Raw genomic sequence first — 25,533 nt, forward strand, 5'->3', positions numbered from 1 at the left:
GTCGCTTCACTTCTCTGGGCCTCGGTCACCTCATCTGTAAAATGGGGATTAACCGTGAGCCTCACGCGGGACGACCCGATGACCCCGGATCTACCCCGGCGCCCAGAACGGTGCTCGGCACACAGTAAGCGCTTAACGAATCCCCACATCATTATCATTAGGGTGACGCAGAATGGGAGGGGGAGATGAGGAAAAGTGGGGCTTAAGCTGGGAAGGCCTCCTGGAGGCGATGGGCCTGCTAGAAGCCTGTGAATAGTAACGATGATGATGATGGCATTTGTTAAGCGCTTACTATGTGCCAAATAAGGTCAGTATCTGTTAAGCGCTCACTGTGGGCAGAGCACTGTTCTAAGCGCTGGGGTAATCAGACTGTCCCACGTGAGGCTCACGGTCTTCGCCCCCATTTTCCAGATGAGGGAACCGAGGCCCGGAGAAGTCAAGCGATCTGCCCCAAGTCACCCGGCTAAGTGGCGGAGCCGGGATCAGAACCCACGACCTCCGACTCCCAAGCCCGGCCTCTTGCCGCTGAGCCACGCGGCCTCCCGAGCACCGTCCCGGGGGAGACGCAAGGTGATCAGGTGGTTCCACGCGGGGCTCCCGGTCTTCGGCCCCCTCTTCCAGATGAGGTGGCCGAGGCCCAGAGAAGCGAGGCGGCCTGCCCCAAGGCGCACGGCTGGCAAGTAGTGGATGGGGATTCGAACCCGCCACCTCCGACTCCCAAGCCGGCCCACCGAGCCGGGCCGCTTCCCCAAGCGGGGCAGAGTCCGTCGGGTTAGAGGGAGGAGGGCGTCCCGGGCCGGAGGCGGGACGTGGGCCGGGGGTCGACCGTCCCCGTCCCCCGGCCGTCCCCGCTCTCGCCATCCGCCGGGTCCCCGCCGTCGTCGCCGCGACCGGGGCCGTGGATCTCGGCACCGTCCCGGTCACCGCCATCGCCGTGCCCTCCCCGTCACGATGACCGCCGGCGGCCCTCCCGCCGCCGGCGCCATCCCCTCTCCCGCCAATGCGCGCGCACCCACGTCCCCGTACTACCGACGACGACGGCTGCGGTATTCGCTGAGCGCTTCCCACGTACCGAGCGCTGTGCTGAGCGCCGGGGGAGAGACGGGGCCCTCAGGGGGTCCCACGTGGGGCTCCCGGTCTTCATCCCCGTTGGACAGACGGGGGGACCCGGAGAAGCGAAGCGACTCGCCCGAGGTCACCCACCCAGCCGACGGGCGGCGGGGCCGGGATCGGAACCCACGACCTCCGGCTCCCGAGGCTCTCGCCGCCGAGCCACGCCGCTTCTCTCAAGCCACGGCGGGGCGCCGCCCGGGTCGCCCGACCTCACCGTCTGCCCCAGTGACCTCGAGCGGGGCTGGTCCCCGGGACCCTTGGCTTGCGGACAGCTTGGCCGGTTGAGGAACGAGGCCCGCGGGGCCCGGGACCCCTCAAACCTTCCCAGAGAACGTTTCCGGAACCACGGCTGGGGTAATCAAATAATATCGATCGTGGAATTTCTTCGGTGCTTACCACGGGCCAGGCGCCGTACTGGTCGCCGGGGTGGATACGAGCGAATCCGCCTGGAAACGGTCTCCACCGAGCCAAGCCTCTTCTTACGCCGTAAGCGCTCAATATTCATTCATTCATTCGGTAGCACTTATTGAGCGCCTACTATGCGCAGAGCGCTGGACTAAGCGCTTGGGATGGACCAGTCGGTACCTAGATAGAGACGGTCCCTGCCCTCCGACGGGCTTACGGTCTAATCGGGGGAGACGGACGGACGAGATCAGTAAAGATCACTGGACTCTCCTGGGCGTTTAGGACAGAGGCTGGTTGGTTGCTAATAATAATAATAATAATAATAATGATAATTACCTCTAGGTGGAAGCGAGATGGCGTTTTCAGCACCGCCTCTCCCTGGGGTCCCACACGGGGCTCACAGTCTTAATTCCCCGTTTTACAGATGAGGGAACCGAGGCACAGAGAAGTGAGGAGACTTGCCCCAGGTCACCCGGCAGAGCGGCAGAGGCGGGATTAGAACCCATGCCGCCCTCGGCCCGACCCCCGGGAGCCCCAGAGACGGGGCGTCCGCCGCGGGAGGAGACTAGGGATAAGACCCCCCCGCCTGTCCGCCCACGACCCCCCCCATCTCCAGAGGCAGGGACCGGCCCGATCCGTTGCCGACTTGTCCATTCCAAGCGCTTAGTCCAGCGCTCCGCACATAGTAAGCGCTCAATAAATACTACTGAATGAACGAATGAATCTCCAGAGGTCACGACGCCTCCCAACGGAATGTAGATAGCGATCTGTAAAATTAAGACCGTGAGCCTCAGGTGGGACAACCCGATTAGCCTCTATCTCGGCGCTTAGGACAGCGCTCTGCACACGGTAAGCGCTTAAAAAATACCAACATTATTATTATTACTATTAATCCCGGCTCTTCTCGGGGCCTCAGTTCCCCCCTCTGTCAAATGGGGACGAAGCCGGGGAGCCCCACCTAATTCCCTTCTATCTCCCCGGGCGCTTAGAACGGTGCTTGGCCCATAGCAAGCCCTTAACCAATACCAACTTTATTATTATTATTATTATTATTATTAAGTAGCGGGGCAGGGATTAGAAGCCTCGACCTCTGCCAATAATAATAATAACGTTGGTATTTGTTAAGCGCTGACTACGTGCAGAGCGCCGTTCTAAGCGCCGGGATAGATACAGGGTGATCAGGTGGTCCCACGCGAGGCTCAACCGTCTTCATCCCCGTTTTCCAGATGAGGGAACTGAGGCCCCCCCGAGAAGGGAAATGACTTGCCCACAGCCCCACAGCTGACAAGGGATTCGAACCCACGACCTCTGACTCCCAAGCCCGTTATCGACGAGCTCGTCGTGGCATGCGCCGGGTCTGACAGGAGTCTAAGCTCTTAGTACGGTGCTCTAGCCCCCGCCGTGAGCGCCCAGTAAATACCACCGACCGCTAACCTTGTTGGATCATCCATTCAATGGTCCCTACCGAGCGCCGCGTGCAGGGCACTGTACTAAGCGCTTGGGAAGTCGGAGCGCAGCGCCGCCACTGAGCCACGCCGCTTCTTCCACCGTGAGTCTGCTCAAGAGTCATTCGTTCATTCGGCAGCCTTTATTGAGCGCCTACTGTGCGCAGGGCACTGGACTAAGCGCTTGGAACGGCCCAGTCGGTAACAGAGAGAGACGGTCCCTGCCCGACGACGGGCTTACGGTCTAATCGGGGGGGACGGACGGAGGAGATCAATACAGATCACTGGCCTCTCCCGGGCGTTTAAGTACTTCAACTTCTCCGTGCCTCCGTGACCTCCTCCGGAAAATGGGGATAATAATAATAATAATAATGTTGGTATTTGTTAAGCGCTTACTATGTGCCGAGCACTGTTCTAAGCGCTGGGGTAGACATAGGGGAATCAGGTTGTCCCACGTGGGGCTCACAGTCTTAATCCCCATTTTACAGATGAGGGAACTGAGGCACGGAGAAGTTAAATGACTTGCCCACAGTCACCCAGCCGACAAGTGGCAGAGCTGGGATTCGAACTCATGAGCCCTGACTCCAAAGCCCGTGCTCTTTCCAGGGATGAAGACCGTGAGCCCCACGTGGGGCGACCCGATTCCCCTGGGTCTCCCCCAGCGCTTAGAACGGTGCTCGGCACCTAGGGAGCGCTTAACGAATACCAACATTATTATTATTGAGGCTGGTTATTAATAATGATAATATTAATAATAATAATAATAATTGCTACCTCTAGGTGGAAGCGAGATGGCGTTTTCAGCCATGGCGGGGATGATGCATCCTTGGGGGTCTCCCTCGTCTCTGCCCCCCACCCCACCCCAGTCCACCCCCCCCAAAGAGAGGAGAGGCGGGGGGGGGCAAGGGGGACCCTCCCCCCCCCGGGGCGACGAGGCCCCGGTCTCCCGCCAGGTGGCGCTGCTCCCTCATCAGTCGCCTCTCCCTGCTAATAACTGGTATTTTATTAATAATAATAATAATAATAACGGCATTTGTTAAGCGCTTACTAAGGGCCATGCACTCTTCTAAGCGCCGGGAGAGCTACAAGATCATCAGGTTGTCCCACCTGGGGCCTCACAGGAAAGAGCCCCGGCGTGGGAGCCAGAGGTCGTGGGTTCCAATCCCGGCCCCGCCACTTGTCAGCTGGGTGACCTTGGGCAAGTTCATTCGTTCATTCAGCGGTATTTACTGAGCGCTTACTATAATAATAATGATGGTGGTATTTGCTAAGCGCTTATTATGTCCGGAGCACTGTGCTAAGGGCAAGACGGACAAAAACAAGCCACCGTAATCAGGATAAACAGAATCAAGGGGATGGACACCTCATTAACAAAATAAATAGGGTCGTAAAAATATATACAAATGAGCACAGTGCTGAGGATCACTTCTCTGTGCCCCAGATACCTCATCTGTAAAATGTGGTTCAAGACTGTGAGCCCCACGTGGGACAACCTGCCGACTTTGTATCTTACCCCAGCGCTTCGAACAGCGCTTGGCACACAGTAGGCGCTTAACAAATACCACCATCATTATTCTTCTTATCCCCATTTTTCGGATGAAGTCACTGAGGCACAGAAAAGCGACCGGCCCAAAGTGGCACAGCTCGCACCCGGCGGGTGGCAGGGTCGGGATTTGAACCCGCGACCTCTGCCTCTCAAGCCCGGGCTCTTGCCACTAAGCCACGCTATAATGATAGTGTGTTTGTTAAGCGCTTACCGTGTGCCAAGCACTGTTCTCAACGCTGGGGGAGATACAGGGCTATCAGGTTGCCCCCACGTGCCCCGTACCTTTTTTAATAATGATGGTATTTAAGCGCTTACTATATTGCACAGATGAGGGAACTGAGGCCCAGAGAGGTTAAGTGACTTGCCCCAAGTCACCCGGCTAAGTGGCGGAGCCGGGATTAGAACCCACGACCTCTGACTCCCAAGCCCGGGCTCTTGCCGCTGAGCCACGCTCCTTCTCACAATCACGCGATTCATTCGGTCGTCTTTACTGAGCGCTTACTGTGGGCAGAGCACTGTACTAAGCGCTGGGGAAAGTACAGCACAGCGGTAGAGAGTGACAATCTCTGCCCACAACGAGCTCACGGACTGGGGGAGTTGGGGGAGACAGACGTCGATCCGAATAAACTTATCGATATAAAGGAAAATATATCAATATAATTATCGATATAAATACGTATATATATATATATATATATATATATATATATGTGCTGTGGGCAAGGGGAAGAGTAAAGGGAGCACGTCAGGGCAACGCAGAAGGGAGTGGGAGATGGGGAAAAGTGGGTTTTAGTCAGGGAAGGCCCCTTGGAGGAGTTGGGGCCTATTTGTTGCTGAACCGCGTACTTTCCAAGCGCTTAGTACAGTGCTCTGCACACAGTAAGCGCTCAATAAATACCATCGAATGAATGAACGTGTCCTCGGTCGAGCTCAGAAGCCCTAACTCTATGTCAAGCACAGTACTAAACGCTGGGGCAGACACCAGGAAATCATGCTGATTTCTTGATTTTCTTGATTCTGTTGAATTTGAATAGAATTCCATAGAACTCAAATGCAAACAGAATTGAATGTGAATTGAATTGGTCGAATTTCTCGATTCTATTCATTGCTATCGTCCTCGTCTGTCCGTCTCCCCCGATTAGACTGGAAGCCCGTCGAAGGGCAGGGACCGCCTCTATCTGTACCAGTTTGTCCATTCCAAGCGCTCAGTACAGTGCTCCGCACACGGTAAGCGCTCAATAAATACTATCGAATGAATGTTGGACAGAGTCCCCGCCCCACACCGGGTTCACTGTATAAACAGGAGGGAGAACAGGGATTGAATCCCCATTTTACGGTTCAGGAAAATGAGGCACAGAGAAGTCAGGTGACCTATTTTTTTTTTTTTTGTATTTCTTAAGCGCTTACTACGTGCCGGGCGCTGTACTGAGCACCAGGGTGGATAATAAATGACTGAATGAAAGACAGAGTCCCTTCCCCACATGGGGCTCGCGGTCTCGGTGCCCGTTCTACCGACGAGGCGGCCGGGGCCCGGAGACGTGAAGTGACTCTACTGAGCGCTTTGGGGGGCTACGATGCAACAGGGTTGGTAGACAAGTTCCCTGCCCCCAAGGAGCTTCCAGTCTTATTATGGCTTATGATCCTGGCTGTTGGACTCTCGGGTCTCCGTCCCCAAAAGGTGGCAGAGAGAAAGGAGGGAATGGGGAGAGGGGACAGGAGAGGAGGAGGTGGAGTTTATTGTTCTTTCGGAGTCTCCCGGGCGCTTAGTACGGCGCCCCGCACCCAGTAAGCTCCTCCCCTCCTCATCGCCCCCCCCTTCTCTCAGCGTGGCTCAGTGGAAAGAGCACGGGCTTTGGAGTCAGGGCTCATGAGTTCGAATCCCAGCTCTGCCCCTTGTGGGCTGTGTGACTGTGGGCGAGTCACTTCACTTCTCTGTGCCTCAGTTCCCTCCTCTGTAAAATGGGGATGAAGATTGTGAGCCCCACGTGGGACGACCTGATTCCCCTATGTCTACCCCAGCGCTTAGAGCAGTGCTCGGCACATAGTCAGCGCTTAACAAATACCAACATTATTATTATTATTATTCTCTCCCTCTGTTCTACCCCCTCCCCGCCCCACGGCACTTGCGTCTACGTGTACCTATTTATTAGTCTATTAATGATGTGCCTCTATCTATAATTCTGATTCATATTGAGGCCCGATTTGTCTCTGTGGCCCAACGGTCCGTTCCAACCGCTTAGGCCACACGCGGTAAGCGCCGCTCGGTTACGGTGGCATGAAATGAACGATTAAATCGGACTGACTGAAGGAATAAATACGATGAAATGAATGAGACTGAACGGGGAGGAGGAGGGGGGGGGGGGGGAGAGCGGTGGGTCTCCACTCCGCTGCGCGCAGCGTCTCGGCCCCTGCGACACGTCGTTTCCCCTCCACGGACCACCCCCCTCCCTCGACCCCCGGGGCCCGGGAGGAGGGAGGTGGGGAGGGGGCGGCCCAGACCCCCCCCCCCCGAGGGTCCCCGGCTTCTCCCCCTAAGGCTTGGGCCTCTAACGAGGCCGGCTCCGCTTCAGTGGAAGCGGACAGTGGAGGTCACTCCAGGACAAGGCCCGCCTCCCTCTTCCTCTCTCTCTCTCTCGGTCTCTTTGTCCCCTCTGTCTCTCAGTCTCTCTGGGTCTCTGCGTTCACGGAGTCAGGGATGGAGAGGGGACGGTCGGGGGCGCGGGAGGGTCCGGGTTGGGTCACTGGGGACCGGTCAGGGACGGAGAGGGGACGGTCGGGGGCGTGCGGTGGTCCATGCTGGGTCACTAGGGGAGAGTCAGGGACGGAGAGGGGACGGTCGGGGGCGTAGGAGGGTCCGGGCTGGGTCACAGGGGGACAGTCAGGGACGGAGAGGGGACGGTCGGGGGCGTGGGGTGGTCCATGCTGGGTCACTAGGGGAGAGTCAGGGATGGAGAGGGGACGGTCGGGGGCGTAGGAGGGTCCGGGCTGGGTCACAGGGGGACAGTCAGGGACGGAGAGGGGACGGTCGGGGGCGTGGGACGGTCCGGTTGGGTCACAGGGGCACAGTCAGGGACGGAGAGGGGACGGTCGGGGGCGTGGGGTGGTCCGGGCTGGGTGACTGGGGGACAGTCAGGGGTGTCGGTGGTTTGTTCCGGGTCACCGGGGGCCAGTCAGGGACGGAGAGGGGACGGTCGGGGGCGTGAGACGGTCGGGGCTGGGTCACAGGGGGCCAGTCAGGGATGGAGAGGGGGCAGTCGGGGGCGTGGGTTGGGTCACTGGGTCACAGAGAGAGGGCAGTGGGCTGGCCTCCCCCCCGCCCCCAACGGCGCCGGCAGACGGCGAGCAGCGCTGCCCTGGGGCCGCCGCCGCCGCCCCGTCGGGGTCCGAAATCCCGGCTGGCCCGGGGACTGACCAAGGGGCCAACTAACTCTCCGGTCCTCGTGTCCTCGAGAGCGCGGGTTTGTCCCCCGGCCGCTCTGCCGCCGCCCCCCCCCCCGGGGCCGCTCCGTCTCCGGGGTCAACGGGGGTCGGGGTCCGCCCGCCTCCGTCACCTCGGCGGGGCCCATCTCCCCAGCACCGCGCCGACTCCGTCCCCGCCACCGGCCCGGCGCTCAGTACATCCCACGGACTCGTCTAGGCCCAGCACCGTCCCGGGCGCTGGGCCCGGGCCAGGGGAGGAGGAGGGTTGGGGGTCCCCACCTCGCCAGGCCGGCCGGGCCTCGGGGGTGTCGGGGCGAGGGCGGGTCGTGTCCCCTGCGAGCCCCCGCCTCGGGGGCAGGGGACACCCGGGGATACGCACGGACGACGCACGTGTGCCTGGACGATGCATGTGTGCACGCACGTGTGGCGGAGGGGACGGGACACGGACGCGCAGAGAGGGCGCGGGTGGAGGGAGGGACGTAGACAGGGCACCCCGGTGTAGGTGTTGGGGGGGACACGGACGGGGGAGGACGACATACGGGATGGGGGGAGGGGATCCAGACAGGGCCCTGTGTGTGACAGAGACACACAGAGACAGGACTCGGGGCGCAGAGACAGACGGGACCCCCGGGTGAGGGAGACACAGACAATACCGGGCGGGAGGGCGGACACAGAAAGGACTGGGTTGGGGGGTGGGGGGGGGAAAGAGACGCAAACGGGCCTCTGGGTGGGAGGGGGGAAAAGGACGGAGTGTGTGTATGTGTATTTCAATTTTAGACTTTAAAGTCACGTACAAGAGTGCTGTGGGGATGGTGGGAAACCCCCCCCCCCCCCCAACATACACACACAGACAGGACCGGATTTGGGGGCGCGGGGAAAACACACAAAGAAGACCGGCCCGGGTGGACACTGGCAGGACGGGGGCGGGGGGGCGACGACGGCGGCCGGGCCGAGGGGGCCAGCAGCTTCACCCATCCCCTTTCTGTTCTACTGTACTCCCCCGAGCGCTTAGTACAGTGCTGGGCACACAGTCGGCGCCCAATAGACGAATGAATACCTCCCCCTTAACACAGACCACCGCCACCACAGAGGGACAAGGCCGGACGTGACACCGCGTCTCTCTCCTGCAGAGACACGACCTGGAGACAGGCGGGGACCCACCGGGCCCGACTCCCTCCTCCTCCTCCTCTCAGCCGGTGGCTCAGGCGGATCTCTGGATGGACGGGTGGGTCGCCGGCGGCCCCCCGGGTGACGGGGGGGGGACAGGTAGCCCTCTGGCCGCTCGAAGCAAGTCCGCAAAGGGAACCTCGGTGCCGGGGGTCTCCGAAGGTCACACAAGTACCCTACAGAGGTCACGGGAGCCATCCCGCCCGCCAGCTCCGGCCGGGCCCAGTCCGGTGACCCAGCCGGCCCCGGTGCGGGGGGTCGGGGGGCACCCCGGGGTGGCCCTGCGGGGCCCGGGCGGCTTCCTGTTCCCCCCCACTCCGGGGCACCCCCCCACCCCCCGTCTCCTTCGGATCCCCCCGCCCGCCTGCTGAGCCCCGGGGCAGACTGGAAGTGCCGAAGGGCAGCCAGTGCTTGGCACGTAGTAAGCGCTTAACCAATACCCTATTTATTCGTCCCCTTACTGTATTTATTATTTATTGTATTGTATTATTATGTACTGTATTGTACAATCGTATTTATTGACCCCTTACTGCGTGCAGAGCACTGTAGGAAGTGCTCGGGAGGGTACACGGGGCAACGACTGGCCAGTACCTAGGGCCTGCCCCACACACGCGGTTTTCCTCTTTTCGGACTAGACCGGCATTGAGGTGTCCCCTACGGTCTGCTCCCGTTTTATCGACCGCATTTCCTGAGCGCTCACTATGCGCACAGCACGGTACTAGGGGCTTGGGAGAGTAGAAGACGGAAGAATGAGGGGGCACGGTCCCTGTCCGTAACGAGCTTACCGCCTAGAGGGAGAGACACACGTTACCGTGGAGTAATTTATAACGTATAATTTGAAGTCCCGTACGAAAGTGCCGTGGGGATGGTGGGAGAACCGGCTCAGAACCAGCCGGGGCTGCATCAGACAACAGTCACAACCGAGCTACTTGTCGAGCGCTCTCCATATTTCGACCGCCGTAACCAACACCGATGATGACGCGACCTAAGCAGAACAGAGGAGGTGCCCGTCTCACCTGGGGCTCGCAGTCCAAAAGGGACGACAGGGATCTAAATCCCCGTTTTACAGATGAGGAAACCGAGGCCCACCTAAGGCGACTTTCCGAAGGTTGGTCACGCTGCAGTGCCGGCATCGGAACACGGGACCTCGGACTCTCGGGCCCGCGCTCCTTCCACCGGGCCACGCCGCTTCTCGGCTGGCCCGGAGGGCTGTTGGAGGAGGTTACCGGGGGGGGGGGGTCCCGGGGCGGCCCCCCCAAGCTCCAGGAAGCCCCTCCTCTGGGTAGACACCCCAAATCCGGATGCCATTTTGTGAAGGATCTCTCCGGGGAAGCTCTGTGCCATCTGGGCTCGGAGCACGAGCGGGGGGAGTTGGCGTGGCTCCCCGTGTGCGCGCTCGATCCCCGGGACCTCAAGGCCCTGGAGGACCTCGGGGTTTGGGGCTGCTCTGCCCATCTCTTGCCCTTCAATCCACAATGCCAAGGAGGGCAGGGCCTGGGCCGGCTGGCAGGTGGTGCCCACCAAGGGGCCTCGGCCGGAATTATCCTGGGACCTCCAGCCGCCCCGCTCCCCCCAAATCTTCCCCCAGACCCCGGCCCGTCTGGTTCCTGAGTCCATGAGACGACCCGGCCTTTCACCGTCTGGACCGTGAAGTCAAAATGGGCAGGGGACGTGTCTAACTGGCGTGTTGTGTTCTCCCTACCGCTCACTACGGCGCCCCGCGCATAGTAAGCGCTCCGAGAATACGACTGAGGTCGGAGCCCCGGTCCGAACATCGGGACACAGGGTTGCGATCCCAGCTCCAGCCCGTGGCCTGCGGCGTCACCCCGGGCAAGTCACCTCACCTCTCTGGCTCCTCACCGGGAAGTCGGGGAGAAGTCGGGCAGCGCGAGGGAGAGGGGGATGCTCTGGGAGGTCCTGGGATCGTGGAGGGATCGGGCTAGGAGGCGGAGGGAAGAGCCCCTCTTCCCCTCCCCCTGTGCAGTTCGTCTCGTGCCGCCTCGAACGCGTGCCAGAAACGGGAGAGGCGCCGGGCAGCCCTCGGGGAGTGAAAACACAATCTGGGGTTTGCAGAAAGCTGAGAAAAACAACATCTTGAGGGCTTTTCCTGCGGAGATATGGCGAGCCAGAAATTCTGCTTTGGCCCGAAATATCCTGGCATCCTCGTCGCCAGAAAGCAGAGAGGGGGGCTGCCTCACGCCCCGGTTTGGGTGGGGGAAGGGGATGGGAGAAGGAAATCACAATCAGGGGAAGGGAGGCTCCGGGGTCCCGGCGCTGACCGCCAGCCCGCCCCCCCGCTCCACGATGCCCGCCGGTGGCGGCCGGCCGGCACCCGCTAACAGGTGGGAGATTGTCCCGCTTCCAGGCACTTCGTCTGCCTCTCGGTCTGCCCGGCTCCAGCAGGGCCGGTTCTCCCCGCAGAGGGGCCCGGGAGAAGCGGACCACGGCCACCGTCCGCCCGAGTCCCCCACCCGGTACCACCTGCCCCTTAGCGACCCTCCCGGCAGGCGGCACCGGGCCACGGTGCCGGCCAAGTGGGTAGGGAACGACGCCCGGCCCCCAGGAGAGGGGCGGCAGGAAAGAGTTCGGCGGGCTGGGAGTCACCTGGGTGCAGAGCGCTGCTCGGAGCGCGGCATCAATGAAGCACGGGTGTCCCGCCCTCTGGGAGCGTCCGATCTAACGGACCGGGGGGGGGTGGGCGATGCAGGGGGCCGGGGAGAAGAGGCGGGTCCGGGCCGCCCTTAGTGCCAACGGCCCACTTCTGGGACAGGGATCGCCCTCGGGGGGGACGGTGACTCTTACCTCTGACCGTCCCCTAGGCCCGGCCATGGTGGTCCTTTGGCCTCCCGCCCCGCTCTCCTCAGACCCGTTGCCCAGACCCCATGGAACTGGTCCTGTTCGGTGGCCTGGCTGGTGAAGGGGGTCCAGAGTAGCCTGGGGGAGTGGCGGGGGGGGTGGTTCAGTCAGGGGTCCCCCGATCGACCCCGGCAGAGACTGCCAACCTACCCGCTCGGCTGGCCCAGACCTAACTGGGCCAAACCGGCTCCTCTCGCCCGACGCCAGTAAAGCAGAACTGGGTGCTCTGGCCCCTGCCGGCCTCCAGGCCCTAGGCCCAGGTGGCTCTCTGAGGCTCGACGCCCGGCCGGCTTCTCATCGAGCAGCTCCCTCACTGAGCTGAACTCTCTGGCAAGGAGCCACGATACCGTGCCAACGGGGAGGACCTCCCTCAGCCCCGCACCTCCCAGGGGTCAGAAGGCGTGAGCTCGCCGGGGGCCCAGTGAACCGGGTGAACCACTACAGCGGGCACCAGTCCGGGTCTCGCATGTCGGGGCCGGCGCCCGGTCCCCCCGGCGGCCTGCGCGGGAGGGTGAGGGGGGGTTAAGGACACCCGGTGGCTCACCGATCGGCGCTCTGGCCACACCGCCCCCCTCAGCCCTCACCCCTCGTTTTCCAACGGGCCCGCGGCCGCCGTCAGCGGAGGGGTCTCTGGCAGGATTCTCTCCCTCCCGGGTGGGCCCAGTGAGGACGGGGGGCAACCCGCAACTCCCCGATGACGAGGCCCCGCTCCCCCCCCGTCCCCCCGCCCGGTCCTCCCAGCCCCCCAGTGCTCGCCCCCCCGCCCCGGTAACACGGAGTCACGTAGCCACGCCTATGTATTCTAGGCCGGCGTCTGCCATTACACGGAGCCATTCCGAGCGCCTCCCCTACGTTCAACGATACAGATCCGGGGTTCTGAACATGCCAGGACCCCCAAAATATGCAAACCTAAAAAACAAAAAGAAAAGAAAAAGTTCAACAAGGTCAAACAGGGAAAAGAAACAAAACAGAAAAAAAAAAAAAAGACAATTTCAACAAAGCAGGGGGACCATCCTGGGGTCAGGCTGAGCCGGCTACAGTTCATTCAATCACATTTATTGAGCGCTTACTGCGGGCAGAGCACTGTTACTGAGCACTCGGGAGGGAACAAAACAATACGACGGACATTCCCTGCCCACGACGAGCTTACAGTCTAGGAGGGGAGACAGACAATACAGACAAATGACAGATAGGGACGTAAGCGAGCGCCGTGGGGCTGAATGAGGGAAGCAAGTCGGAGCGACGCGGAAGAGAATGGGGGAGAGGAAAGGATGGCTTAGTCAGGGAGGGCTTCTCGGAGGAGATGGGCCTACGGGACACCCTCGCCTTACTGGTTCACCGTCTGGAGATCGCCCGAGACCTGTGGGGCTTGGCCCAGGCTCCGCTGGCGAGCCGGAAGTGCTACGGGAATCACGCGCCCCGCTGGCTGCAACGGGCCGAAGGGCAGCCCACTGGGCCCAGGGCAGAGATCACTGAGCACTGAGGAACGCCACGCTCTCCGCCTGTACGAGCGAGGGAGGGACCCGAGTCCGGGGCGGGGAACCCGCGGGACCCTGGCCGCGGGGAGGGCGGCCCCCAGGACGAGAACGTCACAGCGGCTTCGGGCCCCCACCCCGGGCCCGGCATTCGGTCCGTCCGGGGTCGTCGGAAGGGAGCCGTCCGACCACCCTCCCACGTTGGCTGCGCCGAGGCTCACGCGGCTCGGCCCCTGCCCGCCTCGGGCCGGCCCCGGGCGCGGAACCAACGGCGCCGGCTTGGCCAGTCTGTTGGTGGGAGGAACCTCCCTGGCGCAGGAAGCGGGGATGGTGGTGGAGGAGGAGGAGGAGGAAGCGGAGGAAGGGGAGCTGGGGGGGAGGAGGGAAGAAGGGAGCTGGGGGAGGAGGAGGGGAGCGGGGGGAAGGAGCGGAGGGGTGGCCCTGCCTCTTCCATTACCAGTCCTGCTGGAAGTGGTTTCGGGCCGCGCTGACATCGCTCACGCCTTCCAGTCACAAATCAGATGACCCCAAAACAATCTCCCTTCAGCCTCAGGCCTCCTGTCTTTGGCTTATGGCTAAAAATAAAAATACACATGAATGAACGGGAGATTTGGTGGGGGAGGAGGGGGGAGAGGGGGACCGGCAGCTCCCTCGGGACATTCACACCCGACGTCCCGTGACGCTGGCGGCCCCGGGGATCCCCCGACAAACCCCGGAGGGGAACGCCGAGGGGCTCGAGCAGGGGCCCCCGCCGAAGGCCGCCTCTCGGCCTGCCCGGCTCCCGCTCAGGCCCGAGGGCCGTTGAGGGTCTCCCTGATCCCCGGGGCGCCGGTCCCGGCCGGCTCTGCCCTCCCCGCGGGCCGGAGACTCCCTCGCCCTCCCACCTCCTTCTCCGGCGTCAGCGTCTACTAACTCCTGTCCTCTCCCAGGCGCTCGGTGCTCTGTCCCCGGCAGCCCCTCGAGGGCAGGGATGCTGACTACCGACCATTATTCACTCATTCATTCGAGCGTACTTACTGAGCGCTTACTGTACGCAGAGCACTGTACTGAGCGCTTGGAAAGCACAATTCAGCAAGAAAGAGACAATCCCTGCCCACCACAGGCTCACGGTCTAGAAGGGGGGAGACACGGCAAAACGAGTCGACAAGCAAAACCGTACCACGCTCGCCCCGGGGCTCGGTACCGTGCTCCGCGCAGCGTGAACACTCAATAACGCGACCCGCTGATGGGGTGGTCGGCGGCTGCCACGGACCGGCCGCCAAGCGACCTATTTAACCACCCACTTGGCCTCCACTCGACCTCCATTCCCGCCGGCTGCGGCTACTGGTTTCGCGGTCGCCAGGGTCCACAGGTAGCAAGATTCCGCCTCTCCCCAGGGCCGTCTACAGCGAGTGCTCCATATCCGCTCATTAATTCAACTGTATTTCCTGAGCAATTGTACTGAGCGCTGGGAAAGTACAGTTCAGCAGCGGAGACGATCCCTGCCCACAGCGGGCTTCCAAAACCGCCGACTGATCGAAGCGCTTCAGGAACCGCCGGGCTGCTCCGGGGGCACGGCCCGGGCGCGCTTTGGACCCGGACCCGCCGTCGTGTCCCACTGAGAAAGCCCGGGCATCCCCTTCTGGACTGTAAGCCGGCCGCGGGCACGGCCCGTGTGGTTATTGTTACGCCGTACTCTCCCGAGTGCTCAGGACGATGCCCTGCGCACGGGAAACCTCAAGAACTAGGACCGAATGAATTTTTAACGGGGCCTTTCCCCACGGAAAACTTTCCGCTGCGGCGCGCCGAGCGGCCCTGGGGCGAAAGCGGCCCACTCGGGGTGTTACAGCCCAGCGCGACGGGAACGGTTCCGGTGAAAGGAACTCAGGAGATCTGGGGAGGCGGCTGCTCCGCTTCGAACCCGCCTCGTCAAGAAGCCCTTCGTTACGTGGCAGTATTCCCCCGGACCTGCCGGGAGGGATGATTCGCGGGAGGTGAGCCAGCGTTCAGTCTGCCTCCGTCGCCCGCCACGTGCCGTTTCTCTGCTGAAGACGGGGTTTGGGACGGAGGGAGGGAGAGGCGGGGGGAGAGAAGGAGAGCGCGTCTGTGCGCGCTTGTGTTTTCGGCCCGTGATTCTGGGGACCGGCGGGAGGCCCAAGCCCTCTGAGACCTTAACCGTCCCCAACGATGAGACTTAGGGCCGGGGGGGGGGGGGGGGGGGCGAGGGCGGCGTAGCCTAATGGAGCGGACCCGGGGCGGCCGTCAGAGGACAGAGGTTCGGGTCCCAGCTCTGCCCCCGGGGCGAAGCACTGAGCTGTCCTGCGCCTCGGCTTCCACCTCTGTAGAAGGGGGCTAATAAGGCCTGTCTTTCCCTCCCTCGCGGAGGAGGAGGTGAGGATGACAGCAGACAATACCGACCAGGGCGACAGGCGGCGTCGGGTCTGGCTCGATGGGGAGGGGAGGGGGACACGCCGTACTTCCTGCCTGACTCGAGCCCTCGGGGGCTCCTCTCCGGGAACTTGGAGGGGAAGGATAGGGAAGAGAAAGGAGGGCTGGCCGGAGGGGGGGATCCCGGTCCAAACTGGCCCCAACTCGTACAGAGCCCCAGGCCCCGGATCCTCTCGTGGGTCCCGGGGCCGTCACGGGACCTCAAAGGCTACAAACCCCACCACAAAATGAGACCGGAAGCTCCTGACGGGCAGGGATCACGTCACCCATCTGGTTTGCACTTTCCCAACTGCTTAGTGCAGAACTCTACCCACAACGGACCCTCCGTAAGCACTCCTCCTCCTCCGACTCTCCCTCCTGAAGCCTGGGTGGACAGCAGGGAGACGATGGCTTAATTCCTCCTCCCCCTCCGGCGCGTGGAGTCGATATCGAGAGCGAGCCCCTCCTCCTCGGGGGAGCGTCTGCGACCCCACCTGACCCTGGGCCACGACTGGGCCCGGCGGGGCCTCATCGGGTCGAGATCTCCGGTGGGCGCTGGGCGAGACGGAGGCTGCCGGCCGCCGACGCCCGGGGGTTTCCAGACCCTCCCCAGACCGGCCACCCAAGGTGGAAGCCGGAACGCAGCCGGCACAAGACGCGCCAGGGATTTACGGCCTTTCCGTGGCGGGGGACGGGGTGGGGATCGTTCGATCCGACGATGGCGACTACTGGGGGCTCCCTCGGTGCGGAGCCCCGTACCCAGCGCTTCGTACAGCGCCCGGCACGGAGCGAGCGCTTAACCAATGCCATAATTAATATCGTTATTGCTGAGCGCTGGGGAGAAGACAGGATTCCCCGCCCTGGAGGAGCCGACGACCTCAGCGCGGGAGACGGACTCTAAAATAGACCGCAGGTAGGAGGAGGCCGCGGAGCGTCAATAAGCGGACGGAGGCCATCCGGCGGTCCGACGCCTCGCTGCCCGGGAAGGGTTGGGGTGGCAGGGGGGTGCGGACGCGAGGCCTCGGCGCTTCCGGGAAACACCGTCGGCTCAGTGTTTGACCCCCGGGGGGGGGGGGCACCCGCCTGGACCGGGATGGTCATTCAGTCGACGGTATCGAGTATTTACTATGTACGGAGCGCTGTACTAAGCGCTCGGGGAAGCTCGGTATAAAAAGGCACATTCCCTGCCCATAATAAGCTGGCAGTTAGAGGTCCCGGTTTGCCGACGGGTTTCCAGATGACCCCCGGGAGGCCCAGGGGCGAGTTGGGGGCGTTTGGGCTCGGAGGTATCGGGTTCAGGATTCGCGGGGTAGCCGGTAGCGGGGCAAATCCAGAAGGGACTATTCTCCTGGACCTGCCTGCCCCACGTCACGTCGTCGACGGTCTAGGGGCACTGACGAATGACGACTGAGCCGTCGCCTCGCTCTGCCCGGAGGTCATTCTTTTTCCGTCCGTCAGTGGTATTTATTGAACGCTTATTCTGCGCAGAGCACCGTGCTGAGCGCTCGGGAGAGTATGATACAACAGAGTTCCAAGACACGTTCCCTGTCCGGCGCGAGCTTCCAGTCTAGTCACAGGGGGCCCTTCTAAGGGTTGATCCTAACTGAATAATTTAGCCGTCCCTTCCCAAGGTGAAATCCCTCGATGAGCCGCGTGGCACGGTGGAAAGACACCGGGCCTGGGAGTCGAGGGACCCGGGTTCCAGTCCTGGGTCCACGGCTTGCCCGCGAGGTGACCCCCCGGGCAGTCGTTCCGCTCCGCTGGGCTTCAGTTTCCTCATCCGCAAAATGGGAATCTGACACCTGTCCTTCCTCCGACTCGGACCGGGAGCCCTCTGGGAGACAGACACCGCCCGCTCTCCCCGTGGCGCAGCTACCTGAGTGTTGAGGACGGTGCTCGGTACGTGAGTCGATGGTATTTACTGAGGGCCTGCTGTGTGCGGAGCACCGTACTAGGCGCTCTGGAGAGGAGGGTATAACAGAGTCAGAGGACACGTTCTCAACAGACACGTCCAACTCAGACCCTGACCGACCCTCCCAGATCCAGACCCTCCCTCACGGCCCCTCGGCCGCCCCCGGGCCGCCCCCGCCCCCCGCCCGAATTGCCGACACTTCCCTTGGGCGGGAGAGAAGGGAGCCGCCCCTCCTAGGCGGGACCGGTTTAACGACGAGGAGCCACCGGAGATCCCTTCCCAGCACAGAGGACCGACGGCGACACGCTGAAGCGCTGCTCTCTCCCGGCGGCCTCCCGCCATCTTAAACCAGATCCCCCGGTTCGAGATTTCCAGTACGGAGAGGAGAAAGCGGGGGCAGACCTAGGGTAATGACGAGGAAGGTGACGATGGCGACGGCCAATCCCAAACCCGCCCCGGGCTACGATCCCCACAGGTCCGGGCAGCGATGAGGACGGGGCAGGATGGGACGGACGGGGAGTCCGGCGCTGAAAATTATCGTTGCTGTGGTACTGGCTGAGCGCCTACTAGGCGCCGGGCGCCGTACCGAGCACTGGGGTGAACCCGCGCAATTCAGGTGGGCGCAGCGTCCCTGTCCCACGTGGGGCTCACGGTCTTAATCCCCATAATACGGATGAGGTAACCGAGGCGGAGGAGCGACTTGCCCCAGGTCACGCCTCCCTACGTGACCCAGGATTCCCGGGCCCGTGCTCGACCCATCGGGCCGTACCGCTGCTTGCGGGCGGGGACCGCGTCTTCCGATTCCGCCGCCCCGTACTCTCCCAGGCGGTCGGTACGGCGGCCGGCACGCAGCGAGCCCTCCGCCCGCCGATCGCCACGCTAGGCTGCCCGAAGCTCGGCTGGACTTCATTTCAACCGCCGGCCCCCGACCGGCCGGCCGGCCCCCAAACGACGCCCTTCCCGCCCCGCCCGGCCACGGAGGGCGGCGGCGGCGGGCCCCGGGGCACCGAAGCCAGGGGCGGGTGAGAAGACCCTCCAGACGGGTGGATGGGCGACCCCCCCCACCGCCGGACGAGAAGAATCCCGTGGTTCCCGGGAAAGTCCTCCCAATCCCACCCCGGACGGAGCCGACTGGCCCGCGGGGCCTAAGCAGCCGGGATCCGAGGCGTCTCCGCCCTCCGAGACTTCCCGGACATCCCGAACTTGCCCGGCGGGGGTGGGAGCGGGGAGGCGGCCCCGTGGCCCGGGTCGGCGTCCGCCTCCCCCGCGAGACGACCGTCGGCTCCTTGAGGGCAAGGACCGGGTCCACCAACTCCGCTCTCCTCTCCCGAACGCTCAGTACAGCGCTTCGGCACTCGGGAAACCGGAAGATCCTCGAGGCGGGGATCGTGTCTACTAGCTCTACTCCCGGGGGCACGAGACGGGGCTCACCGTCGAGGAAGCGCTCGATAAATACTCCCAGGGCCCCGAGCGGAGAGGTGCCAGGTCGGCTCGGTGTCGGGAACGGTCGCAGACGGCACCTCGGGGGGTGCCGGCCCGACCCCTCGGAATCGGGTCCGAGGTCCCGGGGGGCACACACGGGCAGCCGCGGAGACTCAAAGACGGACACGCAGGCCGACGGCGAGGCCCAGGCGGACGGCGACGCCCGGGGACGGAGCGAGGCTCGGGGACAGGCAGCGAGACCCGGACCGTCGGCGAGGCTCCGACGGACAGCGAGGCCCCGACCGACAGAGATACTCTGCCGGACGGAGACAGACAGAGAACCAACGGGGACAGAAAGGGAAAGGAGGGAGAGAAGAGGAGGAGAGGGAGGAAGGGGGGGGGGGAGGGGACGAGAGAGCGGGACACACAGACACGGAAACCCAGGAGGCGGCGCGAGGGTCCGCGGGCGGGCGGCGGGGCGGGCGGCTGGAGTCCGGCGGCCGAGGACCGCGCTTGCCGGCCCCCGCCGGGCCCGCAGGGGGTCCACCTCCCCTCGGGCCTCGGGTCGTGCGGGGAGGTTTCAAGGGAGCCGGGCCGAGCCCGCCGCGCTTCGATCCGCTGCGCTCGACTCTCCCCGACCGTGTGTCGGAGCGGCACCGCCGCGAGGCAGGTCGACCGCTGTCAGCTTCCACGCCACGGTCGTCCCCGTCCCCGCCGCTCCGTGCGTCCGCTCCCTCGGCTCCCCGCCTCTCCACCCGAGCTGGGCGTCCACCGGCCTGGGTCCCCCGGCCCCCCGCCCCACGGGGACCCGCCCCCACCCTCCCCGGCCGGACCTCTGGGCTCGCGGCGCCCGGCGGCTGTTCTCGGAGACCTCAGTGGCCGACCGACCGGCCGGGACCGCGCTATGAGCGCCTACCGTCCGCGGGACACTCCACCGAGCGGCGGTCCCACAACAGAAAGAAAACAGGTCCCAAACGCTCCCATCACTGGAAGCCGGCTGCCATCGGGGACACCCCCGCTGCCCGACGCTCCCGGCCGCGGCCGGGACCCCCGATGCATTCGGCTCCAGGGGGACTCTCCCGGCCTCTTGCCGTCCCGCCTGCCCCGGGCCCGGGAGGGTCTGAAGCCGCCGGGGCGAGGGCTTGGGGGGTCCCAAGTTGAGCTCCCCAACTCCGGGTGCCGAGGCAAAAGCCAGGCTCTCGCCCGGGGAGGGTGGACCGGGGGGGGGGGGCCAAAAGGGGATGCACCTCGCAACCCTGCCCCTTGGGATGGGGGCGGGGGGGGGGGTTTCGCCGGCCTCTCGAGGTGCGTATTCTCTGCCTAACTTTTTCCTCAAATCGCGGCCGCCCGGGCATCAGACTGGGGCGGGATCGGAGGGGCCCCTCGCCCGCCCCGGGTCCAGAGGGGCCAGCCCCCCCAAACACCCACAGGACCACGGGCACGGTCTCCGACGGGCCTCCGTGGGCCCATCTAGGGGTTGCTGCCTTTTCCCGTTCCAGGAGGGGGGTGGGGAGGGGAGGCGAATGAGGTCCGGAGAGGTGAACCAACTTCCCAAGGTCACGCGGCGGGCCGCGCCACAGGCGGGGTGGGACCCCGGGCCTTCCGCCCCGCTGGCACCCCCCAGACCGCTTTCCGCCAGTTTGTCCTGGGCCGGGGAGTTTGGGGGGCGGGGGGGTGTCCACACCTCCCATCCCCCGGGGGGGGGCCGCAGCAGCCTCTGGGAAGAATCACACCCTTAGCCTCCCTCCCCAATCCCCCCCCCATCAATTGCACCCGGGGGGGGGGGGGAAGAGGGAGAGGCGAGAGAGGGTGCGCGGGAGAAGCAGCGTGGCCCAGTGGAAAGAGCCCGGGTTGGGGAGTCAGCGGTCACGGGTTCTAATCCCAGCTCTGCCGCTTGTCGGCCGTGTGGCCGTGGGCAAGTCACCTCAGTTACCTCATCTGTAAAACGGGGATTGAGACCGGGAGCCCCACGTGGGCCAACCTGATTCCCCTGTGTCTACCCCAGCGCTTAGAACAGTGCTGCGCACATAGTAAGCGCTTGACAAATACCAACATTATTACCGATCCCCGCTCCGCAGCTCGTCGGCTGTGGGACCTGGGGCAAATCGCTCGTCTGTGCCTCGGGGCCCTCATCCGTAAAATGGGGGTGGAGACCGTGAGCCCCACGCGGGGTGACCCGCTTCCCTCGAATCTACCCCAGCGCTTAGAACGGCGCTCGCCGCTTACTAGGCACTTCATCTCGTCAGACCGTGAGCCCGTCGTGGGGCAGGGATGGCCTCTATCTGTTGCCCGACTGTCCGTCCCAAGCGCTCAGTACAGTGCTCCGCGCACCGTAGGCGCTCAAATCCTACTGGATGGATGAATGGTAGTAAGAGGAGAAAACGAGACCCTCATTCTCCCGCTTGCCCCTCGATGGCTCCTGGGGCCCTGGCAGGGACGGACCCCCCCCCCCGACCCCCCGAGAAGTCACAATCCCTCCTATCTGTCCCATCCCCTCACCGCACCCGTGGTCCGGCCGGGACAACCAACCGGTTCCACGGCCGACCCACACGGAAAACTGGTGCCCTGCACGTGGTGAGCGCTCAATCAATACCAACGACGGGTGCCAGGACCGCCCCTCCCCACCCTCAAGGCTCCCGGTCCCAAATCCCGGCCCCAAGGGGACCATTTCCCCGAGGGGACGGGGCCCCCGGGCCCTCCCCCCGCTCATCCGGACTCTTCCGGGGCCGAGGGTCAACAGGGAGCAGCACTCGGTCCCGCCGCGTGCCGGGCGGTGCCCGCCGGAGGGAGGTTTCTCTGTGCCCAGGCGAGCCCCCTCCCCCTCCCCTCATCACCTCCTCCCCCCCCCCCAGCTCGGAAAAGCCTCTCGGAGGGACGGAGCGGGGCGGCGGGAGGCTCCGCGGGGCCGACGGAGGGGACGTTCCCTCGATGCTTGGCAGCTGGGGAATCTTCTCCTCGGAAGCCACTTGGGAGCCCAGGCGGATGAACGGACCAACGGGGAAGGTCGTCGTCCCCGTTCGGGGAGGATCGAGCGGCCCCGGGGAACCGGAGGCCCCTTCCTCCGTTCCCTCTAAATAGCGAGTCTCCCCCAAAACCTCCCCCCGTCCCGGCCAGGGGGCAGACGTGCGGCGGAAGGGGTTTCGGGACGGCCCCGGTCCCGGACGGCGGGCGGTTGCAATTCAAGTCGGAGAAGCCCCGAGACCGGGAGTCCCGCGGTTCGCCGTCGGCTCCCCGGGGCCCCGCCGGGGACGGATTCGCCCCCTTCTACCCGCCACCCCGCCTTCCGGCCGGAACAACCGGAGCGGGGAGAGGGTCGGACGGCTTCCCGGCCCCACGCTGGCGAGGAACCCGAGCCGCCCGGGCAACCCCCTGGCCGGGGACGCTGGGCCCGGCCTCGGCGCCCGCCGCCCCTCAGGACGCCGCCGATGCCACCTCCGCCCCGGGTGCACCCCGGGGGCGCGGGGGCGGGTCCGGCCCCTTCCGCGACCAGGAGAGAAAGGAAGGACCGACGGCACGTACCCGGCCGCCGACTCTGCCGGGGTCGATGTACGAGGGAGGGACTCCACGACGGGACGCGGGTCCGCCTGGCACTCGGGGTCCAGAGGGGAGGGGGGACGGGTCCCGACTCCCCCCTCTTGCGGATGAGGGGGCCGAGGCCCGGAGGGAACGAGGCGACTTGACCGCGGCCACGCGGGAGGCAAGGACGGAGCCGGGGTCAGAGGCCGGGGCGACCGCCTCCCGGGCCCGGAGGCTTCCGCGAACCGGCCGGAGTGACTCCCCGACGGCCCCCCGGACAGAAGCCCGCCGGACTCGCCTACCGGGGGGCGGGGGGCGGGGGGCGGGCGGAGGGAGGGGTCGGGCGGCGCGTCCGGCGTAAACGTTTCACGCCCGGCGCGATCCGAGTCGCTTCTCCCGACGCGCTTCCGACCGACTGGGAAACCCGAGCCGGGAATGCCGGAGCGTGGAGCGGCGCGCTCATCCGCAAGATGGGGCGTCGGGACCCCCCGGGCTCCGTCTCCTCCCGCCCATCCGCTCCGCGACCGTCCGGCCCGAGGGTTTCCGTGGGGGCCGTCGGCGTGAGGAGACGGGGCCGGGGGTCCCGGCCTCGCCCGGCTCCGTCGACGCCCGCGGGCTGCTGCCGGGGAAAGGCCCGCTTCCACCCGTAGGATCTTCCAGAGGACCCCGCGGAGGTCCGGCCCGCCCCGGGCGTCTCCTCCAAGCTCCCGGCGGAGCGAGAGAGAGCCCCCTCGGCCGCGGGCACGCGCTCCCGCCGAGCCCCGATGTTCCCCGTCCGCCAGGCTCCCCCGGCTCCTCCCGCTCACGGACCGGGACGCCGCGGGCGAGGCGCGTCGACGGGCGCTCTTCCCCGGCCCGAGGCCTCCCGGGGCCGACCCCGACGGGGCCCGGGGCGAGTGGGGGGAAGCGTGGGGGGGGGGGGGGGGGGCGGGCTTCGGCCTGGCACACGCGCCCCCGGGGGAGGGAGGAAGGGCGCCAGGGCCCGAGAAGGACGACCCCCACGGGGCCGAGGCCGCCTTCCTCACCCTCCTGCCGGCTGACCACCTGCCCCGGGGGTGGGGGTCCAAATAAGATTAATAATGTTGGTGTTAAGCGCTGCCTGGGTGCAGAGCGCCGTGGTAAGCGCTGCCTGGGTGCAGGGCACCGTGGTAAGCGCTGACTGGGTGCAGGGCACTGTTGGAAGTGCTGCCTGGGTGCAGGGCGCTGTTCTAAGCGCTGACTGGGTGCAGAGCACCGTGGTAAGTGCTGACTAGGTGCAGAGCACTGTGGTAAGCGCTGACTAGGCGCAGAGCACCGTGATAAGCGCTGACTAGGTGCAGAGCACCGTGATAAGCGCTGACTAGGTGCAGAGCAATGTGGTAAGCGCTACCTAGGTGCAAAGCACCGTGGTAAGCGCTGACTGGGTGCAGAGCAATGTGGTAAGCGCTACCTAGGTGCAAAGCAATGTGGTAAGCGCTACCTAGGTGCAAAGCACCGTGGTAAGCGCTGACTGGGTGCAGAGCACCGTGGTAAGCGCTGACTGGGTGCAGAGCGCCGTTGGACGCGCTGACTGGGTGCAGGGCGCCGTGCTGAGCGCGGACTGCGTGCAGGGCGCCGTGCTGAGCGCTGACTCGGTGCAGGGCGCCGCGCTGAGCGCTGACCGGGGCGTCCCCCGCGAGGCTCCCGGCCTTCACCGCCCCGCCCCCCCCCCCCGTCCGCCAGCCGCGGGCACCGAGGCGGGGGTGGCGGGGCGGGATCCCCGCGGGCGCCGCGCCTTACCTCCACACCTGCCCCATCTGCAGCAGGTGGATGACGGACTGCCAGATCCAGACGGAGAGGCGGCAGAGGCGCTGCGCCCCGGGGGTGGCGGAGGGCCCGGGGGGCGCGGCGGCGGCGGCGGCGGCGGCGGCGCCCATCATGGGCGGGCCGCGGCTGGTGAGGCCCTCCACGGCGCCCAGGCCCCCGCCCGTGTAGTCCTGCACGAACCAGCGGAAGCTGAGGCTCTGCACCAGCAGCGACGGCACCAGCACGAAGAACAGCGTCAGGCCGAACCAGCCGTAGTCCCCGCGGCCGTAGTAGTGGACGGCCAGCCACACGTCGGTGCCCACGTCGCCGAAGAAGACGAGCAGCGCCAGCACGATCCACAGGCAGTCCAGCCAGGGCCGCTGCGCCGCGGGGGGAGGCCGGGAGGGCGGCGCGGCGGCGGCGGCGGCCGGGCCCGGCTTGGGCGTCAGCAGGGAGCGCAGGCAGGCGGAGCGGCAGCCCCAGTAGCACGACGAGGTGTTGCAGCAGTGGCAGATGTGCAGGGAGCTGCTCTCCCCCGGCTCGTCCCCCGCCCCGCCGCCGCCGTCGTCCTCCTCGCCTCCTCCTCCTCCTCCTCCCTCGTCGGCGGGCTCCCCGTCCTCCTCCTCCTCCTCCTCCTCCTCGCCGCCGCCCCCCGCCTCGTCCGGGTCGTGCAGCGGGGCGAAACCGCCGCCGCCGCCGCCGCCATCCGACTTGGCCGCCATCTTGAGCCTCCGCTCCCGGCGGACGACGACGACGACGAGGAGGAGGAGGAGGAGGAGGAGGGAGGAAGGCAGGCCCGGGAGGGGGAGGCGGGCGGGACCGGCCGGGACGGGGACGGGCCCGGAGGGGGAGGGGAGGGGAGGAGGAGGAGGAGGGAGGCCCGGGGAAGCCCTCCGCTTCCGGGAGCGCACGTCACTTCCGGCCGGGCCCTCTCCCCCCCTCGCGCCCTCCCCCGCTAGGGGGCGCCCCTCCCCCCCGCCCCCTCAGGCCGCCCGCACAAGATGGCCGCCCCCCCCCCCCGCCCCCGTCGAGGCGGAGCCCCGCGACCCCCGACCGCTTCCCGCGACCCCCGCGACCCTGTCGCCC

At 65.3% G+C, this 25,533-nt stretch overlaps 1 protein-coding gene across 2 annotated transcripts; it reads right to left on the minus strand.

Annotated features, from left to right (window-relative positions):
• Positions 1-9,903: 9,903 nt before the first annotated feature.
• Positions 9,904-25,233, minus strand: XKR6 (XK related 6). 2 transcript variants are annotated; one of them, XM_029053115.1, is made up of 5 exons: positions 24,442-25,233; positions 13,885-14,002; positions 12,777-12,861; positions 10,186-12,030; positions 9,904-10,081 (listed from the first exon to the last, which is right to left on the minus strand). In XM_029053115.1, exons 1-2 carry the CDS (start codon positions 25,167-25,169, stop codon positions 13,945-13,947), a joined length of 786 nt encoding a protein of 261 aa, XP_028908948.1. In that variant the 5' UTR covers positions 25,170-25,233; the 3' UTR covers positions 9,904-10,081; positions 10,186-12,030; positions 12,777-12,861; positions 13,885-13,944. The 2 variants fall into 2 exon arrangements, with proteins under 2 accessions (XP_028908948.1, XP_028908947.1); XM_029053114.1 differs by having other exon boundaries at positions 9,904-12,030.
• Positions 25,234-25,533: the final 300 nt, after the last annotated feature.

The sequence above is a fragment of the Ornithorhynchus anatinus genome, chromosome X2, assembly GCF_004115215.2.
Source record: "Ornithorhynchus anatinus isolate Pmale09 chromosome X2, mOrnAna1.pri.v4, whole genome shotgun sequence".
Taxonomy (NCBI): Eukaryota; Metazoa; Chordata; class Mammalia; order Monotremata; family Ornithorhynchidae; genus Ornithorhynchus; species Ornithorhynchus anatinus.

Coding starts and splice junctions, on each gene's coding strand:
- XKR6 (XM_029053115.1), bottom strand. CDS start 25,169: ATGGCGGCCAAGTCGGATGGCGGCGGCGGCGGCGGCGGTTTCGCCCCG. Junction 14,003..24,441: donor CAGATGGGGCAGGTGTGGAG/GTAAGGCGCGGC, acceptor TTTTATTTTTAG/CCATAAGCCAAAGACAGGAG.